This window comes from Pimephales promelas, chromosome 4, assembly GCF_988280905.1.
Source record: "Pimephales promelas chromosome 4, fPimPro1.hap1.1, whole genome shotgun sequence".
In the NCBI taxonomy this organism is placed as follows: domain Eukaryota; kingdom Metazoa; phylum Chordata; class Actinopteri; order Cypriniformes; family Leuciscidae; genus Pimephales; species Pimephales promelas.
Genome location: NC_142772.1, coordinates 47,821,100 through 47,837,884, shown reverse-complemented (window position 1 = coordinate 47,837,884; position 16,785 = coordinate 47,821,100). Strand labels below are relative to the sequence as shown.

General features: G+C 36.8%; 1 protein-coding gene across 2 annotated transcripts in view; it reads right to left on the bottom strand.

Moving 5' to 3' along the window:
* The window catches only part of LOC120465305 (ras-specific guanine nucleotide-releasing factor RalGPS1), a 144,595-nt gene that overhangs the window by 79,957 nt on the left and 47,853 nt on the right, over positions 1-16,785 (bottom strand). For both annotated transcript variants that reach the window (XM_039654984.2, XM_039654985.2), the window contains exon 8: positions 5,219-5,345. In XM_039654984.2, coding sequence (XP_039510918.2) covers positions 5,219-5,345 — 127 coding nt within the window. The remainder of the gene's footprint in view (positions 1-5,218; positions 5,346-16,785) is intronic.

Genomic DNA, 16,785 nt, shown 5'->3' with positions numbered 1-16,785 from the left:
ATAAAAATAGATAAAATTTGCAGTATTTTGTGAAGATTATCCGGATCATGCATATACTAGTATGCAGGTCACAACAAAAGTTATAAACTTCGAAATAAAATGCCATTTGCAACACATTTTACTTCTGTAACATGGAGCGTTTCCAATTGAAAGGGCTTAAAAAGTAAGGGTGGAATTGAATTTATCAATCAGAAATAAAAAAGTATCTCGAAAGTCCTTAGAATAACATGCATCAGTGCATCATGATGGAAACCTGTATTAAGAAAGTAAAAATAGGATTCCTTTTCAATTCATGCTGTATCAGGTCACAACAAAAGGTTATAAACTTTTAAATAAAATGTCACACTCTAAACAATGCTGGGTTGTTTTAAAATATGGACAAACCCAAATGTTGGGTTAAAAGTGTAATTTTTTTTTTTCACCCACCTCCACGGAGGACAACTTTATTTATATATTTTTTTATTTTTTTATTATTATTATTTTATATATAATCCAGAAACTTATATCTTTTTTAAGTACATACACAATATGTTGTTTGGTGTAATTTAAAATTTTAACCCAACTTCAACTTTCACTTTCAACTTTACATTTTTTAATTACATTTTTAAACCAACATTTGGGTTTGTCCATATTTGACCCAAATTTGGGTTGAAATAACCCAGCATTTCTTAGAGTGCATGTGCAACACATTTTACTTCTGTTTTTCCAATTGAAACATGACATAAAAATAAGGGTGGAATTGAATTTATCAACTATAAATCAACTGAATTGTAAAACTAAAGTATCTCGGAAGTCCTTAGAATAACATTTCCTTAGGAAATCTGTATTAAGAAAGTAAAAAGGATTCCTTTTCAATTCATGCTGACTTTAAAATGAATGTAAACCAGTTGTGGAGTGGTTGGAAAGTGAGTGCACCGCTAAATAAAACGTTTTCTGTGAACAGACGACGATGACAGCAGTGCACAAGCCATCATTTTGCTCATGTTTACCGTAAGCAGACAAAAAAAAAAAAAAAGAGAACAACACACTGATTGTTCAGCATGACATGGCATTTTAATACTCTGAATACCACATCAACTCATGAAGGTATACGTGAGTTTATGCATTGCCCTGGGTCAGTCAGTTCTCATACTAAACATCCCTTGTTTTCTGGTTTACTCTTTAAAGCTTTTTTGTAGGGCAGCCAATCGATTAAATATTTTCAGCAAAGTAATTACATGATATGATGATTTATTAGCTTGCTTCCAAATCTAGTTGTCTAATAAACCTGGCATTGTATATTACAAATATCATTGGCTCTTTGGAGAATTGCCTGTGTTCCTCTTTAGCAAGTCACTTTGGACAAAAGTGTCAGCTAAATGCATAAATTCAGTTAATTAAGCAAATCAAACATAGAAAAAAAAAGCCACCAAAAGATAATGATTGCAATTGCTAATATTGTGATTAAATTTTACCTCATGTAAACACAATACCTCGATCTAATGCAAACTAAAACCAATGTCTATCTGAGTATGGTATAACCATACTTATGGTGCGTTCACACCGGATGAATAGCGCTTCGGGCGCGAGTGATTTCAATTTTAAGGTCAATGCAAAGACGCATTATGTGCGTAAAAAATTCCTGCGGCGCGAATGAAGCGTAGAGCGCGGCGTGGTAGTCAAGTTCGCACTGAGCGTCTGGTGCATTAAAGCGCGTTACGCGCGAATGATTTAGTTAGTGCTATTTGTGCATTCACGCTTTTGACGCCAATTCGCGTCTGCCGCCCGAGATGAAAAATCTGAACTTTGGCGTCAATTCGCGCTGCGTTAACCAATCAGGAGCCTGCTGCTTGCTCACGTGGTGAAGGATCTGGATGCTTCAATAAATTATTTTGTAATATGACTAAATGCCTGGTGTGGTTCTAATCCACAACAAAGCAAATATTTTATCACTTAAAACTTCAAATTTCAATATATGAGACTTATTCCTTTTGTATTGAATGTTATTTATTCCATATCTAGATTATATAAAAATATTATTATGATGTAAAGACAACTAACATACATGTGCATAAATTCTTGTCTGGACGTTTTTAGAGGAAAAAAAATAAATAAATAACAGGACAGGTTAATTAATAACTTTTGAAGGCTGGATCTATTTATCATCAAAATAAAAATAAATGACAGATTAGGTGGATGAGGGCGAGGGTGATCCTCGCTCTGATGCGGGACAACAGGTCATCAAACTGGGCGCGGGACAGGGGGAAGTACCGCTGACAGCGGCCGTCATCCAGCGCAGCTCTGGAGCGAGCAAATGGTGAAACTCGTCAAACGGTTCGCCTCCGAAGAGTCCGATGGACACGAATACGTGACGATGATCCCAACGCCACTGTTCTAGCTCTCCAGAGCAAATACAGAGCGGCGACTCTCTCGATGAATGCTCGATCAACATAAAAAAGATGGCTGCCAACGGGTTTCGATTCTGACGCGCGTAAAAACAAAAATTTGAAGCGAAATTTACATGTACGCGCGTCAGAATCGAAACCCGTTGGCAGTTTCACTGTTGACGCGCGAATGGATTCAAAGTGGTCAAGAGTATAACTAGACGCGGTAGGCGCGAATTTGACGCGCTATTCGCATCTGGTGTGAACGCACAGTTAAAGTATTAGCGAATAATCAGAATAATGAAAATTGCATGTAAACTTCAGTGAAGAGTTCTGCTTGTGTCATGTAAATATCTTGCTGCGATTAAAACCTTACTCTGGAAATAATGGCTTTATTGGTGTACATGTAAACATGGTCTTTGACCTACAGACCACAGTCAACTATTTTACTATCAAACTGGTCAATGAGTCCGAGATTTAGGGGCCGTTAATGAAAATTGTGTCCTTTCTATCTTTTATCTTCACTAAACAAACATTAAAAGCACCCCGTTTTAGTCCAATAAACAACTTTAAACTGTCAAACAACACTCCCACAGACATGTCGCACGCACGCATGGAAACAATGCAATGTTGTTTCAGTGTTTCTCCACGCCTGCCAATTATCATCTAAATTGCACATAAAACCTACAATGGTGGTTGCAAGTCAGACAAACAATATCTTACTATCCAGTTCTTGATTCCAGATTGAGCTGCTAAGGATGTTTATCGTTTTTAGTGTATGGTGTTTAGTCAAAGGTTTGAGATTGCAAAACTACCATGTGATGCCAAAAACATGAGCATGTCCAAGAAAGGTTGTCAAAATGTCAAGTTATCAAACAATCCAGAGGAAATACACCTTTACGTCTCTACAAATCAAACCCAGACTATCTAATCTGTGCCATGCGGCTTCGCTCCATCTTCTCCCAATCTGAGTTAAAGAAGAACAGCAGCTGTACATGACTAAGTCCCGAAGAATATGAGACATCTTCCAGCAATCTCGGCTCATTGATATCGCTGGGTTTGGAATCAATTTATTGTTGAGTCTCCAGACTTACTGAGGTAATGAGAACGGTACGTGTGTGATCTCTGTTAAAGACACTCTGGTTCAACATGCACTAGTGTGAGAGAACATGGGAACACACTGAAAAATGTCTAAAATAATAAGACGTGTTTCATATTCAAATGGTGGGAATACTTATTCCAAGGATTATAACAAAACGCATGTGTCTTTCAAGATCTGGGCTTCACTTACCAGCCGAACCCTGATCCCTTGGTCGAGAAGGAGATGTTAAAAATGTTTGGTTGACGTTAGAGTTGTTTGGATGCCATTTTTTTCTTTTCGAGCTCGGGTGTACAACCGTGAACCATTCCCAGCCAGTCTGCATATAAACGGCGTTCTGGGGAACAGCTACGGTCCGGTTCTGCTGATTCGAGCGCAATTGTCTACCAGACTTTCATTTAGGCTTAAGTCCAAATCGACGAAGCCTCTGTACAAATCACCATGAGAAACAGTCTTGATATCATTACTAACTTATATAACATTCAATAGGGCTTGGGCGTCGTGATGTCATTACTTGGAGTGGCCGCCATGTTGACAGCTTCGCGAACGTAAACGTACAGCAAGTCGAACGAGGAGAAGCAGCACAGTAGGGAGAAATAAAAGATAAAAAGATGTTAAAATCCCTAAAAGGATGTGGAATTTACTGATGCGTTAAATAGGGAAGCCAGGGAACGTTGTGGACAAAATCGGCACTTTTAACGGTTTGGATCCATATGAAATTTCCAACAAACAGTGGGAACACAGTAATCCGGACGAAGCTAGCCACCTAGCTGCTAGTTTAGTAACCGCTAGTGCTAACAATCATTCACACATGTACTTTTAACGGAGAACTCCGGCGCAAAATGAACCTTTGGTCCAATTACACATTGGTAGTCGACTGTTCTCTGAGATTTGTTTTCGTGATAATCGAATGTAAAGAGTTTTATCTCTAAAACTGTTTAGCGTATACGCTAGTATATGGGGGCATTTAATAAGTAAAAAGAAATCGCTAGTTTATACCACTATCAAGGCTCAAAATAGTCCCACACTAACACAGTAACATAATGAGAGTCCATACATGCAAAACGAAGCATTGAGAACTTTGTAAGTGTACAGACCGTTTAATAAGAAGATATTTTGTAAAGACAGTTCACTTCGTGTATACAGGCGGCGCCATCTTTGGAAAACAGTCTCGACAAGTCGAACCACGAATGCCGTTCATACAGCTCAGAAGTTCACATGCAGTTCAGCTCACTTTGCTCGTCGTTCGTGGTTCGACTTGTTAATAGTACCGATTTTCAAGTCTCGTTCGACTTGCTGTATGTTTACATTCGCGAAGCTGTCAACATGGCCGCCACGTCCCAGAATGCAACGCGGCACCCAAGCCCTATACACATGGTACGAAGGGTGTAGCCTGTAGTTAGGGTGTAGTTATCGCACAAGCGTGACTGATGGCCTGCAAGTAGAGAGAATGTATATCACATTTCGGCTCCCGCATTGTTTAGACCGTTTGCAGTATATTCACGGCAGACCGTCGCAAGTGCTGTTCGCCAAAGGTTCAACAACCAAAATGTAAAAAGTGAGGTGAGCAATGCTATGTATTTCGCCAGGTTCTTCAGGTCCCAAACAGGGGTAAACAGCTGCAGCTTTGATGATGCAAAAGCATCACGGTTCGGACCCAAATAATATAATGTGAACACAATCCAGTGGTGGTAAGGGAGGGGAGAGCAATTGAACTCGGGTTTGGACCATGCAATGGAGAGATATGAGGACTCACCCAGGTACGGGATGCAGGACACCATCTTTAGGGAGCGGATGTACTCTCTCATCCTGACGTAGTTATGCTCTTTAGACGTCAGGTAGTCCAGCTTGTCAAACGTGGCCTTGTCCTTCCTATTGATCAGCTAAAGAAACAGGAAAGATGAGGAGTTCTGTTAGTTATTCATCTGAAACACAGACTATTATTGGGAAGCTCCTAAACAAACGTTTAATGAGATACAAGCAGCACATGATCAGGCCAACATGGAAACGCTGCTGAATTCAACACCAATAATCAATTACAGACTCCAGTCCATGCATTGGGTTAATTATGTTACCGTTGTAAACTAAGAGGTTTTTAAACAAGAAAATACTATTTCAGTCTTTATACTTCAAAATTGAATATTGAATTCAATGCATAATTATTTCTGAGTAAATTCTAAACCATCTTTTAGTGAAAAATGACTTTCAGTCTCTTAATGGCTTGTGGCTGAGGACTGTGTTGGCAACCAAAAACAGATTGAACCCTCCTTTGTGTTAATTGGTTAAATTTCCATTTTGATGTTTGTCAAGCTACAATAAAGGTTTTCTGTTTTTTTTTTTTTTCTTGCTGTTTTTCAAAGTGTTGATACTTGGCAAATTGCATGGAAACCAATTGGGGTCAATATGACCACAAACACAATCGATGAAATTAAAATGCATCCACATTCATGATCTTAAATGAGAAATTCACACAATTTAATAAGAAATGATTAGCTCAACTAGTGCTTCTAACAATGGAAAGTGGGTTGAATCGCCCCTGACATACTTTAAAATCTATGAATAAGCACAGCTGGTGGATCATAAGGAGATCTTCTCAACATGCCGAACAAACGCAAACAAGCGGCCCGTCCCGAATGGATGACCAACCCGTGGAGAGAAACTATTCTGTAGCTTCTTTTAGACTTCACAGCTGTCCTGCCCCGGGTTTGACCTGCGCTACACACTCTGAGAAAACACACACACGTTTTCTAGAGGTTGAAATCATAATAATGTATATGGAGTTGTGTACCTCAATCTTTTGTGTGGTAAATCAGGGTCAAACTGAGAAGATAAAGCTGCTATTCAGGAACCTATTGATTTTAAAGCTAAACTCTACACAAAATAAAAGTTATTTATTGACATATATGGCTCTATGAGGATCCTTTACCATCAATACTATAATAATACTGTAAATGACAATACGGTAAAAGAAAAAAAACTACTGTAAATGGTACAGTATACTGTAAGTGAAAATATAGTAAAGGTACAGTATACTGTAAGAGAAAATACAGTAATAATACTGTAAAACATTTCACAGTAAATTAAGTTACTGTAAAATTTACAGTAATCTGCTTACAATGCATGGAACCTTTCCAATACACAAAATATGTATTTTTTTTATTTATACTAAAACATTTATTTATTTATTATGTTATTTTGAGAACAGTTCAATGTAAGGCTGTTTGAGGAACCAAAAATGGTTCTTCTATGGCATCAAACTGTGAAAACCCCCTGTAGGAAACTTTATTTAACAGTGAAGTATGTGAACTAAAACTTTTCAGATTTGCTTTCAATGTGGTTTCAGTTGGAGATTTTTTATTAATACTTTACAATAAGGTTTATTTGTTATAATCAGGTAACTGCATTAGTAAACATGAACCAACAGTAAACTACAGCATTTCTGAATCTTAGTCAATGTTCATTTCTACATTTACTGATAACACTTTACGATAAGGTGCATTTTACTAGCATGAACTAACCATGAGCAATACATTTGTTACTGTAAAGTTAGTTCATAAAAATACAGCTGTTGATTGTTTGTTCATGTTAGTTCACAGTGCATTAACTAATGTTAACAAGATTTATGTATTAGTAAATGTTTAAATTAACAAACAAAGATTAATAAATACTGTATACGTGCAGTTCACGATTAGTTCATGCTAACTAATGTAGTTAACTAATAAAACTACAATCAAAAGTTGTATTTGTTAACATTATTTAACGTACTTTGAACTTACATGTACAATTTTATTTTTACTTAGATAATAAATGCTGTACAAATAAATAGCTTATTGTTAGTTTATGTTAGCTAATGCGTTTATGTACTATAATGCATTATAGTGTGACCATGATGATACATTTGTATATAATGCTATTTCTACCCTCTGCAAGTGCAACAACATCTAAAGGATCAGTGAACAAAATAAAAACCCTGAAACTCAAATCTATCGACGGCAAAACATCTATTCGAAACGTTCTGGCCCATTTCCCCCAGAAGGGTTTTAATAGTTTATTCTGTACCTTTGCCCACCCAGCTCGTTCCAAAAAACAACCAACAACTTTAAAGCCAGAGCGGGCATATGGTGCAAAACTCCTGAGAGAGAGAGCCGGGTCTCCATCCATGAGCCTCATTAATAACCACTGCGACTGCTCACGCCATGAGCTCATGGAAGCTGCCATCTCACTGCTTTACGAGGCTCTTGGGGACAATGCTAAACGCTTGTACATTTGCAGTGGTAAATACCTCATGATGGGAAGAAATAGACACATTTAAAAATCCACTGACTATAGCAGAAAACAGAGGTGTGGTGCGTTCAGGCTCAAGACTTTGAGAAGGAAACATCAAGATGCTAGTCAAGGAACTCAACAAATGCTGGTACATAATGGTGAAAGCTCTCATTTGACAGAATTAATAATTAAAGGGGTTTTCCAAATTTTCGTTTTGACATATGAGAGGTCATTATACTATAAAAAATACACTGTAAAAAAAACGGTAACTAACCGGCAGCTGTGGTTGCCAGAACTTTACCGTCAAAAATACGGTAACGTTACACTCTCAGAAAAAAAAGGTACCCATTTGTACCCAAAGGCTGCATATTGGTACCTTAACGGTACACATTAGCACCTAAAATGTACATATAAGCACCTAAAATGTACATATTAGTACCTAAAATGGACATTTTAGCTCCTGAAATGGACATATTAGCACCTAAATTGTACATATTAACACTTAAAATGTACATATTAGGACCTAAAATGGACATATTAGATCCTGAAATGGACATATTAACACCTAAAATGTACATATTAACACCTAAAATGTACATATTAGTACCTAAAATGGACATATTAGCTCCTGAAATGGACATAATAGGACCAAAAATGTACATATTAGCACCTAAAATGTACATATTAGTACCTAAAATGGACATATTAGCTCCTGAAATGGACATAATAGGACCAAAAATGTACATATTAACACTTAAAATGTACATATTAGGACCTAAAATGGACATATTAGCTCCTAAAATGGACATATTAGCTCCTAAAATGGACATATTAGCACCTAATATGTACATTTTAACACTTAAAATGTACATATTAACACCAAAAATGTACTTATTAGCACCTAAAATGCACATATTAACACTTAAAATGTACATATTAGCACCTAAAATGTACATATTAGGACCTAAAATGGACATATTAGCTCCTAAAATGGACATATTAGCACCTAATATGTACATATTAACACTTAAAATGTACATATTAACACTTAAAATGTACATATTAGGACCTAAAATGGACATATTAACACCTAAAATGTACATATTAGCACCTAAAATGGACAAAAGTTTACTTTTTGAAAAGGTACAGCCCCAGTGACAGCTTTTGTACCTCTTTTTCTGAGAGTGTATTGGTTTTACAGAATTAACTTAAAATTTACAGTAATAAACCGTATTTCATTATCTGATATAATGTTAATTTACCAACCTATTGAAGTATTGATAGGAATAAGATATTATTACAAGGGAGGAAAGTTGATTCCTACAGACAGCGCAGACAGCCTTAATATATCACTCCTCACTGACACAATCCTTTCCGAACATGCAAGCAGACAGATATTCTTTTAGTGGCTATAGGAACATTTTTACAGTGGGATTTCAGACAGGACCAGAACTATAAAGACATAAGAGCTCAACTCCACCAGCGTGGAAACTTCAAAATGACCCGATAAAAGGGAACATGGAGTGGGATACGGGGAAATTAGGACGTCAGCATGGTGGTGTTGTAGTTGGCAGTGGGATAAGAAGTTTAGGAAGACACTGCGTCGTGTTTCAGGTTTGTGGTGAGCAGCAGATTTCACTGAGATGGAAAAAGTGACGGATGACCTGCGTGAGCCGGGGAAGGGATGGATTTTGATCCCCTCTGTGAATACGGATGGATTGCAATGGAAGAGGAAGCGGTTGAGACCTATAGGAAACACGGCCGTGTATGCAAGCAAACACACACACACACACACACACACAGCTTGGAGTCCTCAGATGTGCTTACATGAACTATACGAACAAACTGGAAAAAAGGGAACATATAAAATAAACACATGCAACCACATACTAAAAGAAGAGAAATAATGAAAGTCTTTTTTTCCTCTAATTTGGAAGTTGGGACATATTTCCATAATGTTCAAAGCAACAACTTTGGGCTACATTTTATTTTAAGATGACTTTGTACTATGAAGTTATAACTTATATTAATTAACTATGCTATTGAGTTACGGTTTGGGTTCGGTTTTGGTTTAGTTACTTGTAATTATGCATAAGTTACTGTCATTGTTAAAACATGTACATTAAAAGTTAATGTAGTAACGTGTAATTTGTATTTCATCACCTTAAAATAAAGTGTTACCAAATTTTATTTTTAAGAATAAAATTATTTAAAATGTTTTCAAACATTGAGCTATTATATTTATATTATCTATTTCAATATCAGTTAAAATAAATATCACTGTAGTGTACGGCTTCTGAAACTTTTCTTGTCAGACAAACTCTGTAAAGTACAATATTTATTGGTGAAGTACCTCGAGATTTTAATATTTCAATATTTAACGACACATTTGCATATTCATGTCGGACATGCAAGTGAATATAAATTTTTTTTTTTTTTTTTTTTTTTAGTAAGTGTCTTATTATGATTGTTTTTATTTTAACATTCTATATACAGTATATATATATATATATATATATATATATATATATAGCTGCACAACATGGCCAAAAAGTTATATTGATTATTTATTCATACACTCTTATAAGAAAAGGTTCTATATAGAACCTTAAAAGGTTCTATCAGTGCTTTGTATTTGGAACCACTCTTAAAAAAGGGTTTCTCTTGGTTCTATATAGAACCCTAGGGTTCCATACTTGGCCAATAGAACCTTTTACCAAAAAAAAATGGTTCTATATAGAACCATTTTGGAGTTCCATATATGAAGCGGGGGATGGAACCATTTCTGGTTCTAAATAGAACCATTTCTTCTAACCGTGTATATTGTGATTGTATAGTAAATTTAAAAATAATGTGATATTACACTATTTTCTTTTTGTTATAAAACGGTTAGTTCCAATCCTTGATTCTGATTGGTCAAGAGCTGTGCTTTATTCACGATAAAACATGGCTATGACCGCTTCACCCAACGGCTCTATTTATCACTGCGCCCTTAGCAACACCCTTAGCAACCACACATATCAACATAGGCTAAACATAGAAAAAAAAAAACGTAAGAATTAAAAAGGCTAAAAATGTTTAAAGTAAATTTCGATTTACTAGGTGGCATGACGATGGATAAGTGGTTTGAGGAACAATTTGGAGAGACTACAAATACGAAACGTCATGTTGAAGTGCTGAAATGTAACATTGACCCATTCGATACATTCACATACTAATATGTATGCCTTAAATTCTTCCATTTCAAATGTTTAAACAGTCCAGCCTTTTGCATTTCAAATTCACAAAAATGTTGAAAAATTATGCAAATGTGTGAACCTTTTTTATCCTTGATGAAAAAAAAAATCATTTCATCTTTTTTCTGTAAAATATATATTCACTTTTATTTCTAGTGCTTTTGGGCTAAAATATGACAGGAACATTTCATGACAGGCTTCGTGAGATTTAACCACATTCTTCCACTGTGTCCAAATCACAATATTAAAAGCATTTGGGAATGACTATTTGCAGGCGTTTTTATTTAACCGTCTACAAATGCTTTATGTAATTACATGCCTCGCAGATGCCTGTTCCCAACGTTATCATAAAAGTTTAACGTAGGGAAGAACTGACATGAGGAATCCTGGCAGAAAAGACTTTTATTCCACCAACACACACGAAAGACGATCGATGGAAACGCTGTCAGATGGATCAAGAGTCAGTTTAACGTCACAACATAGCTTCGTTAGTCTGCCAATTAAAAATCCAAAGCTTTCAGGTCCAAGAAAGCCTTGATCCACTTATAAGATTAGCTTGGAAACCAGGGTTGTGCAAAATTAAAGATTAGTTCCCGTTCAACTCATGTGTGTAATTGAGTAACAAAATAGAGGACTGGAATCTGAATCAGAACAACAGTAAGGGGAATTGCACAGGTAATGCATTGTGGGAAACTAAGAGTTTAATTGATGAAATGCATTGATTATGCCTTGTAATTATCCTTTTAATGCATTGTATGGTCTCATGAATAATTGTAACCACAGTTATAATACATGAATACGTACTATATCTATTATTGTTATACCTTTAGAAAGAATTATGCATTAAAACCCATCAACCAAATTAAGGTGCAACAACGAATGTGCAAATTATAATGCATTTAAACCCGTTTATGAAAATATATAATGCACTAAAATAAACAAATACCTTTATAATACATTATAGACCCACATAAGGGTTTAAAGTATCTTACCCTTTGTCAGAAAAAAAGTTGTATTAAATATGATGAAAATCAAAAAAAAAAAATCAAAAAAAAAAAAAAGTTCCAAAACTAAATTTTTAAAAACAAAAGTTTTTTCTCAATTCAATTCTGAATGGTGCACAACCCTGTGGGAAACATATGCAAAGAGTAACAAACAGATAATTTAAGACCATCATCATCAGAGTCATATATATGATTGATGTCATGGCCTTCATCGTGCACTGCTCTTTCACTCTCGCCTGGACACAATCTGGACCCGTCTGTGAGAATGTGGTTTGCTCAGGATTTAGCGGCCTGGTTTGACACATACTGTAACTCCAGGCTGTTGTCCTGAACTGCTCCCTGGGTTCTGGACATGATCAGGCAGATGTCAGGTGCTCAGACTGGGCCGTAAGACCTCCTCCTCGTTGAGTTTGACAGTTCTCAGTCCACTCATATTCTTTACCCACCCTTTCCCTACAACACTTTGCACGGATTAATGGAGCAACTTCCTTTAAACCGTAAACAATCAGCAAAGGTTTTCTTTATGAATGCTTTAAGCATTTAGCCTGGCTAACGTCAGACAACGGGGCCCTATCTTGCACCCAGCGCAATTGCTTTGTGCACCGACGCATGTATCATTCATATTTTGCATAAGTTCATATGCGCGTGCAAGAAATGAAACGCGCACTTTCCAGTAAAACATATATGGGGACCAGTTACCAGTACAATGACGGCACTCCTCTTTAGGCACTCATACTTTTAAAACAAGACAATGATTATAGTCTCCAAGTCAGTTTAGTTACAACAAAGTAAGATGGAAAGCAATTGGCATTGACTATAGTTATTGCATTTAAAAGTTGACTGGCTGGACATACTGGTCAGTATGGATTTACATCCCTCAAGAATCAATTATTGCTTTTATCATTTAAAACACAATGGCAGGCCATTTTAACTTTTATTAACTCACAGGATGCATTTTTTTAATCAATAATTAAATTTCCACTATTTAAAATGAGAATTATTCACATTAATATAAAATATGTCTATTTCGGATATCAGAAATTACATTTTCATTAGTACTAACTAAAAGAGGGAGGACTGTAGTGGGAGAACTGGGCTGTCGGTGTGACTGTGTGGCAATGGCGAATGGTTTACATGGCTCATGAGTAAACGTGTTTCCATCATATCTTATGTGTCTTATCGAGTAAAATAATGTTCAATTTAGTGAATACATTTTTTTTATGCGCACTTTTAGAATTTATGCACATATTGGCATTTCCATACAGCCTTTTTTTGTGATAACCCACAATACGTACACAAATATGTGGATGGAAACATAGATAATAATACAGTGACTATATTTGTGTTCCTGCATTCAAATTGTGAAATTTTTGGGAGGACTATATTGGGCAGGATGTTCAAAAATGTTGCAAAAATTTGATTTTACAATTATATATATATATATATATATATATATATATATGAAGAGTTCAGATGCAAAAGCCTCTAAATGCCATTTGAAATTTTCTTCTAAAATGACTATTTTTATCAAGCTTGTATATTTAAGTTCAGAAATTTCACTTAAATGACAATTAATAGGTAATTATCATTGCCATTTAAGTGAAATTACTGAACTTAAATATACAAGCTTGATAAAAATGATAATTTTAGAAGAAAATTTCAAATGGCACTGAGAGGCTTTTGCATCTGAACTCTTCATATATATATATATATATATATATATATATATATATATATATATATATATTATACTAATACTACAGATTAGTTGATTATCAAAATAGTCGTTACATTATATGTATAAAAGTACTACATATGTCGTGTTGCACTACCAAAGGGGAAAAAAAATGACTTAACTTAAAAACAGTGGAAAAAAAATTGGTGTAGGATATACTTTGAAACAATTTTCACTCGGAAACTGCTAGTAAAATTCACACAAATAATAACAAAAAAGGCAAGTAATGCATTTACTAAAAACTGAATAGAAGTGGAAAGACTGAACGTGTATTTTCTTTCCTTGTACTCGACTAATCCTTGATTTATTTACAACTGGAAATCATTCAGCCGTATGCAGGGGCGCAACTACCCAGTTTCAGAGGGGTATGCAGCAAGAATTTTAGCGCCCCCCCCCCCCCCCCAAAAAAAAATAAAAATAAATAAAAATAAATAAATAAAATAAAGGTAATGTAAGTGTGCTGTGTAATAATTGAGTAGGAAGAAATGAGAGTTAACAGAAAAAAATAAGTGCAAAATTGTCGTTTATTAACACAATTAAACTATAGCTACTCCACCTTGATGAACCCCCCTAAGAAAACTATAAGCTGCATTGTAACAGCAATACCAGTGTTTCTCACAGGATTTTAGGTAAAACTGTGGTAGGTGGACCTCTGTTTCTCTAGGGGGGTTCGGGGGCATGCTCCCCCGTAAGAAAATTTTGTGTTCTGTAATGTTAAATTCAGCAGTCTGGTGCACTTTGAGAGTTCAAAATTAAAAGCTCCAACCCATATTCAGGGTGCAAATTAAACAGAGAAAAATTTAGTGTCTGTCTACATTATACTACATAATAATAGTTATAATATTAAAGCTGCAAGCAGCGATGGGCGGGCCCTCGCACCTGTAGCGCGTCGGAGTGTGAGGCGGCCGCGTTGCATATTTTGCAGCTCAGCCGGTGCGGCTGTGAATTTGCTACGCTGCTTCATTAAAGGTCACTTCCTATTGCCAGCAGGTGGCGCTATGACTGTGGGTGAATCGGCATGTAGATTTGTTCAGGGCGGGACTCTTGTCAAATGTGTAAAATTTTGTGCAGATCTGGGCATTTACAGCCAAGTTACTACAACTTACTGTTTCATGCCGAATCTTCGACGCCACGACACGCGCATCGACAAAAACGCGCACATAGCACAACTTTACATCGTCAATGCCTTTAGAAGGCACAGCAGAAATTTGAAGTCGATCCAACTAAATCCCTAGGTGGAGTTTGTTAAAGTACGTAATGAGTAAATCATCCCAAAATGGCGGTAAAATTAGAAATGGCTGACTTCCTGTTGAGTTTAGGGCAACGCTCCAAGAGACTTTTCTGTGTGTCTGGACATGGTAGATGTACCACAGAAATTTCGTACATGTCGGTCAAACATGCGACGGGTACTGCTTCGTTAAAGGTCACTTCCTGCTTTCACTAGGTGGCGCTATGACTGTGGGTGAAAGTCGGCATGTAGATTTGTTCAGGGCGGGACTCTTGTCAAATGTGTAAAATTTTGTGCAGATCTGGGCATTTACAGCCAAGTTCCTACAACTTCCTGTTTCATGGCGAATCTTCGACGCCACGGACACGCCCATCGACGAAAACGCGCAGATAGCACAACTTTACATCGTCAATGCCTTTAGAAGGCACAGCAGAAATGTGAAGTCGATCCGACTAAAGCCCTATGAGGAGTTAGTTAAAGTACGTAATGAGTAAATCATCCAAAAATGGCGGTAAAATTCGAAATGGCCGACTTCCTGTTGAGTTTAGGGCATCGCTCCAAGAGACTTTTCAGTGCGTCTGGACATGGTAGATGTGCCACAGAAATTTCGTACATGTCGGTCAAACATGCGGCGGGGGCTGCTTCGTTAAATTTCACTTCCTGTTGCCAGCAGGTGGCGCTATGACTGTGGGTGAAAGTCGGCATGTAGATTTGTTCAGGGCGGGACTCTTGTCAAATGTGTAAAATTTTGTGTAGATCTGGGCATTTACAGCCAAGTTACTACAACTTCCTGTTTCATGGTGAATCATCGACGCCACGGACACACCCATCGACGAAAACGCGCAGATAGCACAACTTTACATCGTCAATGCCTTTAGAAGGTACAGCAGAAATTTTAAGTCGATCCGACTAAATCCCTAGGAGGAGTTCGTTAAAGTACGGAGTGTGTAAATCGTCCAAAAATGGCCGCCAAATTCAAAATGGCCGACTTCCTGTCGAGTTTAGGGTATGGGTTCTTGAGGCTTTGTTGTGCGTCTTGATATGATACACGTCCCCACCAAATTTCGTGCATGTAGGTTGAACGTGGACGAGGGGCTAATTTTTTCCAATTTTCTAGGTGGCGCTAGCGTGCCATTTTGCCACGCCCATCCGCGAAACCCACAAAATACGAAATTTTTCACCAGTCCTGACATGCGTGCCAAATTTGGTGAGTTTTTGAGCATGTTGCGGCCCCGAAAATGGCGCTTACTTTGCAGAAAAAAGAAAAAAGAAAAAAGAAAAAAAAAATAATCCTAACAGTTTCAATAGGGTCCTCGCACTGTTAGTGCTCGGGCCCTAATTAATCCCATGATAGTAATTGCCATAAAGGCTATTGTAAGACAAATGCACAGAAAAATAAAGGAAACTTTCATAATTAGTTTTGCACTAATTTCTATACTTGAAAGATACTTGCGCATAATAACATATTTCATGGGCCAGTGTGTCAGAAAAAAAAACTAAAGCTGACTTTTTTTGACCAATGCATTACACCAGCACAGCGCCGCCAATTAAGCAAAAACAAAACAAAAACAAACAACAAACAAACAAATGGGCCGCCGATGTATGAGTTTTGTGGGCCGTTAAGACAAATAAATTAAAAAAAGGATGAAATGTATTGGCTGAAAAGCACGTCGGCCCAGCGGGAATTTCCCGGTAGTCCCGATGGCCACCGAGATATAGATAGCCTACATGCCTGATGTCACATTTTAAATCCTACCTGTTGGCTTTCAGCAATGCATGCAGTTATTTAGCTGCTGTCGCATCAATTGACATGCCATCTCCTTTTCTCTCTTTCTTTTTCTATTTTTAGCCCCA